Raw genomic sequence first — 8,763 nt, 5'->3', positions numbered from 1 at the left:
TGATGAACAAAAGCACATAAGGGAATTAGCTTTAAGGCGGATATTAAAATGCAGAGCTAATGATGCCACTCTAAATACTGTTCGAGTCTTCAAAGTTCCAAAGCTAAACTTTGATGCGATCAACTATTACGACATGATCGATTGGCATGCAACCGAGATCACAGAGCCACCCCTTACAAAAGATATCACAACTGAAGCTTTAGAACAGATGATAATGGATATTCCTAATAACATTGAATTTTTGAAGTTGCCTTGCCATACTCAGGCAGTAGAAAGAATGATAAAATTAGTTACAGAAGCGTCACTTTCAGTTTGTGGAGAAAAAGCAAGAGATGGCTTTATTCGTACTAAACTTGCATCTCAAAATGATATACCAAAATTTGAAACTAAAAAACACTTCATTATTTAAGTCTTTGATGTGAACTAGTAAACACTAATGTTTTGTTTTTCAAGATTTAAATGATTTATTTGAGTTAATAACATGTTTAATTTGATGATATTGTTTTGTTTACTTTTGAAATGCAATTCATAAACAGTCTCCAGCCGAGAGGAACCTCAAAACAATGTTCAATAAAATTCAAAATTTACACATTGAAATAACTCGATAAAAGACATATTTCCCAACCCCAGGAAAAGTAAAAAGAAGAAAAAAATTTTTTTATGTATAAATTCACTCCACCCTAATATATAACCTGTCTCTTAGGACATTTAAAAAAGAACTGAAAATATATTTATTTACTGTTAGACTTTGATAAATTTACTTAAGTCCTCTATTATTAATAGTATTGTAGACTTCAATGTTAATATAATTACGATAGCACCTTTGAGAACATTTAATTGGCGCTGTATAAGTTTCCTATTGATATATATATATATATATACTTTTATTTAATTTCATGTTTTAGTATTAAATTTATCTTTTAGGTTACATTCTTCGCAAGGTACCATTCTAACTTCACTTTCAATTCCAATTTTATTTTTAATATCTTATCTGTCATGTCCGCTAAATAATTTACATAATTCGTTTAATTCTCATTTATTTTAATTAAATTTCTTATATTTCATAGGTTTTAGGCTCTGGTGATGGCTACCTAGCCGAAACAACGTTGTCAGCTTCTAATATGTCACAATTTCACAATAAATATGAATGTCAAAAACTACGCTGTGTTGAGTCCATAATAAAAAAGTTGATAAATGCAAAATGGGCAAATAAATTTAACAAAATATGTATTAATGAAAACCTCGTTCCTAAATATATATATATATATATATATATATATATATATATATCTACATCTGGAAAGGTAGATGACTTAAGCGTGGTTCTAAAACAGTTAGGTATCTATAATTAAGAAATTAATAAGCAGTTAATTAATTTTTGGCTGAAGAATTAGTCACTGGTTTCGTCGGATTCAGTTGGTATAATCGATTTTGATATAATCAGATCGAAATTTATCCAGCATGTTTAGTAAAGAAGGAAAAAGGATGAATCCGGAAGAATGCAGGGTGGAGATGATCTCATCTTGCGTGATAAAACTAAATAAATAACTTTTTTTTCTTATTAGTTTCATGATTTTCATGATTTTATTAATTAGTTAGTTTAATTAGTGTCAAAAATTTTCTGATCATTTTTGTGTTATTTTAACTGTTATTGAGAAGATGCTATTTAATTCAATCTTTTCACGAATTTGGACACGTTATTTCTTACCGAATGATCTAATGAAGCAGCTATATTTAAAAATTGCTAATTTGATGCAGAACTACATAGTTAAATACTCGGAACCCCATCCCAGATTAGCATCAACCAACTTCAGCTTTTCCTTACCGACTTGAAACATGAAGCCAGAATCAGATGATGGTATAATCGCTGAGCTGGAGTCGGAAATTTAGCGACAAATCGTATTGAACATTTGAAGAAAAAAGGATGGAGGAGAAAAAAACGTTCAGAAACAATGTAACATTTCCGCACACATGAACATCCTTATTAAAAAATCGCCTTCATGAAATCCATCTTTTAAACTTTCAAACACGGACGACAGATCGACAGAGTACGGTTTATGTAATGTAACGTTTCCGTACACATGAAACATCTTAAAAAATAAAAATTGAAGAATGTGCGGCGGCATCTGCCTACCGATGATGTTTCTCAAGGATTGTAAGGTTAGGCATCGCCTCCATGAAATACATCTTTAAACATTCAAACACCAAAGACCGACAAAGTACGCTTCTGTGTATGTCGGTAGTCTGAGAATTGTCACAACAGCCACTGCCAGAGTAAGGAAAGAAGGATGTTGCTGATTGTTGGAGACGTTGGTCAGAGTGCTAGTCAGTTTGATTGCTATGAGATGTGCTTTCTACATCGCAAATATGAACCGTTGAGTCGTGATCTTTCAACCGGTTTAAATCTACAAGAGTAAAGAAGTTTGTTAACGACGAGTCGGCTATTAACTGGCATTAAATGGTACATTGAGCATACGGAACTTGCATCGCAGCGACACTGGACAGGAGTGCAAAGGTATGAAACTCATATATACACACATTAAAAAAACATGTGTGTATATATGGAGATTATCAATTGAATCTCAACCCTTTATCTCGAAAGTTGATGGAGATATTTTATTTAATAGTTAAAAATAATTAAAAACTATTTCATATTGACGATTGCTACTTTTGACGCTACCTCAATTTTTAAAGGCCTGGTCTTGCTGCTGCAGTGACTGGGTTCGAATACAAAGGGATCTCAGCCTATCATATGCAATGTATATGATGCGTGGTTTGCACGGGTATTCATATACGCTGTGTGTGTTTGTCGTTGAAACCTCTATTACACACGTAATAATAACAATAACAACAATAATAAAAACAATTAAATGATAATAATGATGATAAAACAACAATAATAAAAACGATTAAATAATAATAACAACAAAATGAAAACGAAAAAAAAAACGAACCACTCGTTGGTGAGGACCTGGTCATTCAAGACCGCAGACACGATGGCGGACCCATGCGCCGGGGGGTTCGACCAAATCTGCCTAACTATCGTCGAAAAGTTACTAGCCAGTCTAGGCAGCATATCAGCTGATTGCACGAGATATGTCAGCTGGCCTACACGTTCGCCTGTCGTGATTGTTTGATTTGTTTATCGTGTGGATGTGCTGTGATTGGTCGGTTTGTCAGATGTGTGTGCTGTGATTGGTCGGTTGGTCACATGGAAGTGCTGTCATTGGTCGGTTGGCTAGATGTGTTTGCTTCGATAAGCCAGCTGGTTTAGTGTATGACCGCATTGTGATTTTTTATTTGCTTGCATGCGTGAATGATCTATCTGATTGGTCAGTTGGTTATGGTTAGATTGGCCAGTTTGTTAAATGGGTGCGCTGTGATTGGTTGAGAGTAAGTTAATTTTATCTGTGGTTTCTCAACTAAATTGTTCAAATGATGATAATTATGATCAACAATAATAATAATAAAAAATATTAATAAAATAAAAAAAGATAGGAAAGAATAATATTAACAACAGAACTGAACTAAATTAAAAAACCCTAGAGATAAAAGTATAAAAATAATCAAATGTATTGAATTGTACTTATCAGTTGCCGCTTTCAAACATCCATCCATTGAATAACACTCGAGATTATTATGCCATTCATAAGTGGCAATAACAATAGAAATAATAACAATTAGGATAATAAAAACAGCAGCATAATACTACTACTACTACAACTACTACCTACTACTACTACAACTACTACTACTACTACTACTACAACAACTACTACTACCTACTACTACTACAACTACTACTACCACTACTACTAATAATAATGAAAGCTACAACAACAACAACAATAATAATAAACCAAAAAGACAAACTGTAGAGCCCGAAGTTTTTCGAGAAGGACTGGGCGACGAACATCTCGAAGCCCAACTTGGCGAACAGGCGGACCGCAGCGACATCCAAGTCGACGTCCCCACTCGAGAAGCCTAATTATTATTATTATTATCATTACTATTATTATTTATTATTATTATTGTTTATTATTATCATTACTATTATTATTTATTATTATCATTACTATTATCATTATTATTACTATTATTATTTATTATTATTATTACTAATATTATTTATCATTATTATTTATTATTATTATTACTATTATTATTATCATTACTATTATTATTATTTATTATTATTATTTATTATTATTATTACTATTATTATTATTATCATTACGATTATCGCTCCCGTGTAAATACTACACGAGAGTTGGCCGAATTCGTTTGACTCGCTGTTTTCAACTCGCTGTTTTCATACATGAATTTGATTTTAAAGCCTTTTTTTTAGAGCGGTGGCGATATTTTCAAATTTCAAAATTAATTTCGTTATCTATTTTATTCTCCTTTTAAACTCAATTTACCCGGTTTATTCAACAAAATGCCAATATTGCCATAAATCATTTGCTTCTGTTGGAAGGCACTCCCGCCGTTGCACGGTAAACACTGCGAACTTTAAGACTAACGTTGTACACTCGCCTGCCGATTCTAATGAGAACATTTCGTCTAACATTTTCAATTCGAATTTATTGAACGTCTAACATTTCCAATTTGAATTTATTGAATTTTCAATTTATTTATTGAATTTATTGAGTATTAAAGAACCCATATTCAGCCAATATGGGTTCTAATTTAATTCCCCATTGTTGCGGAAAATATTGCAAGGGCAGGAAAGGACTGAAAATGCACCAACGTTCGTGCAAAGTTCACAACAATCTTCAGCTGGCTGAAGAAGAGAACGAAAGTGATACAAATTCTTCGCCGTTAACATCGTCAAACGCCCAGCAACAGTCGCCGCCAACAAGCCACCAACCGTCATCCCCAAAAGTTGAAAAAACGGAAACGCCTCTTCTTGGTATCAGACTACCAAGAAACCCAGCTTCATCAACAAACGCTACCAAGTTACAACAACATAGATGAATTCACAACAGCGTTTCAAACAATGATTTACAATTACTTTTCCTCCAACTATGGAATCTTCGATAATAAAACCAAATCGGATATCAACTATCCACAAATGCAAACCTCTTCAGATGGGGAAAAATCTCCAATGCCTTGTGTCCACTATCCAATGCTCGCCAAACTAGCAAGCATGCATTATCAAATTGTGATTCGATAGAGGCCTTAAAAAGATACACGATACGACACAAAAAAATACTAATCCACAATTCTGGAAAAGATTGAATCGTTCGCAGACGTTGATGTCTCGATTTATCCAGACTCAAATTGCAACAATTCAACAAACCCAGTATCATCTCTCCTCAAAACTCCTCGCCCCGACATTGCTCTTCTTCGGGGCGACACCGTCAAAAAACTGGAGTTAACTGACTGCCAAGAGTCAAACTTCTCTAAATCAAAAGAATACAAAACATCAAAATACAAGGCAAACCTGCACAACAACCTGATCGAGCATTTGAAGCATTCAAAATTAATAATTAATACATTTGAAATTTCACCTTCGGCTCTCTTTAAACCTTTTAGATTGTCATTAATTAATTTTACGTGGACTGATCAATTTCTTAACAGTTTGATTAATTCATCTGTATCGACATCGTACGCTATTTACCGTGACAGAAAACGAACGACTGAATCCAATCAATCCAATACCGTTTTATCATTTGTTTTATGGCGAGTAATGTAGATTATCATTTTAATTCATAGCCTACTTTATTTTTTATACTAATATTTTATTAATTTTTCGGAAAATAAAAGCGTTCCAATTATTATTACTACTACTATTATTACTAATATTGCTATTACTATTTTTTAAATATATTTCTTACTCCTATGCATTTACTTTTGGCAAGGAGTATGGGAGGATCGTGCATAACAATATTAACAATTTATTACAATATTAACAATTTATTTTATTCTATTTTATTTCATTTCATTTTATCTATTTTGATTTGATTTTATGTCTTCTGCAATAATAAAAAAGTTCAAATTATTATTACTATTATTATTATTATTATTATTATTATTATTGCTACTGTTATTATTACCTTGATAAGCACAGTCGAAGAAGACAAACATTTTCTTGGCCTGGTAATTGTATTATTATTGTTATCATTATAATTATTATTATTCTATCATAATTATTATGTATGATTGATTGATTGAATGAATGATTGATTTGATTGATTAATTGATTGATTGATTTGGCTGATTGACAGAATGTCTGAGCTGACAGAGCTGGTAGATTGAATAATTGATTAGGCTGATTGTATCGATCGAAAGATTGAATGATTGAATTGAATGATTGATTGAGTTGAATTATTGATGAAATGAATGAATGAATGAATGAATGAATAAATGAATGAATGAATAAATGAATGAATGAATGAACGGAATGAATGAGTTACCTTAACAACTTCAGCTATTCTATGCCACTGTTCAGCCGTTGGATCCATGCCTGTAATGATGATAATGATGATGGCAATTATGATAATGATGTTGAAATCATCATCATCATCGTCGTCATCATCATCATCACCATCTACAACAACAATCATCATCATCACTCACCAGTCGGATTGTGAGCACAAGCATGCAGCAGAACGACTGAACGATCAGGAGCTGCCTGGGTGAATAAATGAATGAATAAATGAATGAATGAAATGAATAAATAAATGAAGGAATAAATGAATGTATGATGAAATAATGAGACGTATAGACACATCTTTTTAATTAAGAAGCACTCCACTGACTGACTAAAAATGAAAGATAGAATCAGTCATTCAACCAACCAACCAGCCAACCAACCAACCAGCCAACCAACCACAAACCGACCAACCAATCAGCCAACCAACCAGTCAACCAGCCAACCAACCAGCCAGCCAGCCAACCAACCAACCAACCAACAAACCAACCAACCAACCAACAAACCAACCAACCAACCAACCAGCCAGCCAGCCAACCAACCAATCGACCGACCAACCAGCAAACCAACTAACATTTAAATCTTGCAGCATATTATCTAGATCTAGACATCTCAGCTTATCATCCCAATACTTATACTCTTTGATGTTTGGATACAACAACGATTTGCATATTCCTATGTGATTAGCTGGTTGGTTTGTTGATTGATAGTGGTGAAATGTTGATTGATTGGCAAGTTGATTGATTGGTGAGTTGATTGATTGGTTAGTTGATTGATTGGTAAGTTGATTGACGGGAGAATTAATTGATTGATGATTGGCTGCCTGATTGATTAATTGAATTTTCAACATTTTCGCACGGACGAGCACTGATTAAGATTGCTTAGTGGGTTGGTTGCTTAGTCGGTTGCTTAGTCGGTTGGTTGCTTAGTCGGTTGGTTGGTTGTTTATTTGGTTGGTAGGTCCGTTGGCTATATAATAATTTGATTGCCCGATTGACTTTTTGATTGTTTAGCTGATTGCTGATCGATGTAGTTGAATTATTTCTAGCGTATCAAATGAATGATAATTTCATTGATTGATTGATTGAGATTTAGATGCTTAGTTGGCTGGTTAGTTGGTTGGTTGATTAAATGAATGATTATTTCATTGAGTGATTGAATGATTGATCGCATGATTGAGTGATTGAGTGATTGATTAATTGATTGATTAATTGATTGATAAATTGATTGAATGATTGAGTAATTGATTGAATGATTGATTAATTGAATGAGTGATTGATTGATTGAATGATTAATTGATTGAGTGATTGATCGAATGATTGAATGATTAATTGATTGATTAATTGATTGAGTGATTGATTGAAATTAAAACAGAAGAGTCTTACGTACCCCAAGTCGGTTTAGATACGTAGACGGTCTCATAATGCAACCTTGACCTCAAAAATTCCAACCCCAACCTCAACGCCCCCGTCCCACCCAGAGCTTGCACGCCCCCAGACTGAATTAGTGAATGAATAAATGAACGAATGAAAGAATGGAATAGTGATTGAATTACTGGATGAATGAATGATTGAAAGAATGAATAGATGGACGGATAATTATACGAAAGAATGAAAGAACGAATGAATGAATTAATTAATTAATAAGTAAATGAGTGAATAAATAAATGAATGAGCGAGTGAATGAAAATGCATAAATTAGTGAATGAATGAGTCAGTAAATAATAAATGGATGAACAACCACATTCACAACCACAACAACAATAACAACAACAACTACAACAGCGACAACAACAACAACAAAATTTACAATTTCCCAACCCTAGCAATCAACTCCTTGTCGCCACCCCACAACAAATTGATGGCCCCCTCCCTAAATTTAGGACTGCCAGCGATGGGCAGATACTCGTGAAGTAGGGATGTGTTGGACAGAATGGCCGACTCAATTTTTCTGGGGTATTTTTTTAGGTCAGTTTGTGAATTAGCGACAAAAAGAACGAATGATGAATGAATATATGGGTAGATGGGTGTGTGAATGATTGGGTGAATGAATGAATGAACTATTGAATGAATGAATGAATGAATAAATGAACTATTGAATGAATGAATGAATGAATGAATGAATAAATGAACGAACGAATGGGGAGATGAAAAATGAATAATTGTATAAAAAAGTGAATACAGCATGTGCAAATAATAAAATGAAAGATGAAATAAATGATTGAATAAATGAATGAATGGATGAGTGATTTATTAATATGCAAAAACAACAACAACAACAATAATAATAATAATAACAAACCTCACAACAGGAAGAACGTATGGTTG

At 33.2% G+C, this 8,763-nt stretch overlaps 1 protein-coding gene across 1 annotated transcript in view; it reads right to left on the bottom strand.

Annotated features, from left to right (window-relative positions):
• Nucleotides 1-8,763, bottom strand: part of HELRODRAFT_158112 (hypothetical protein) — a gene marked incomplete at both ends in the record, with an annotated part of 13,532 nt that overhangs the window by 3,245 nt on the left and 1,524 nt on the right. Inside the window, 8 exons of the mRNA XM_009033594.1 lie at nucleotides 2,955-3,120; nucleotides 3,874-3,984; nucleotides 6,060-6,099; nucleotides 6,420-6,469; nucleotides 6,583-6,637; nucleotides 7,011-7,123; nucleotides 7,826-7,934; nucleotides 8,257-8,386. Of these exons, the coding sequence (XP_009031842.1) occupies nucleotides 2,955-3,120; nucleotides 3,874-3,984; nucleotides 6,060-6,099; nucleotides 6,420-6,469; nucleotides 6,583-6,637; nucleotides 7,011-7,123; nucleotides 7,826-7,934; nucleotides 8,257-8,386 (774 nt within the window). The remainder of the gene's footprint in view (nucleotides 1-2,954; nucleotides 3,121-3,873; nucleotides 3,985-6,059; nucleotides 6,100-6,419; nucleotides 6,470-6,582; nucleotides 6,638-7,010; nucleotides 7,124-7,825; nucleotides 7,935-8,256; nucleotides 8,387-8,763) is intronic.

The sequence above is a fragment of the Helobdella robusta genome, assembly GCF_000326865.2.
Source record: "Helobdella robusta unplaced genomic scaffold HELROscaffold_94, whole genome shotgun sequence".
Lineage (NCBI taxonomy): Eukaryota > Metazoa > Annelida > Clitellata > Rhynchobdellida > Glossiphoniidae > Helobdella > Helobdella robusta.
This window is presented reverse-complemented; position numbering and strand designations above follow the sequence as displayed.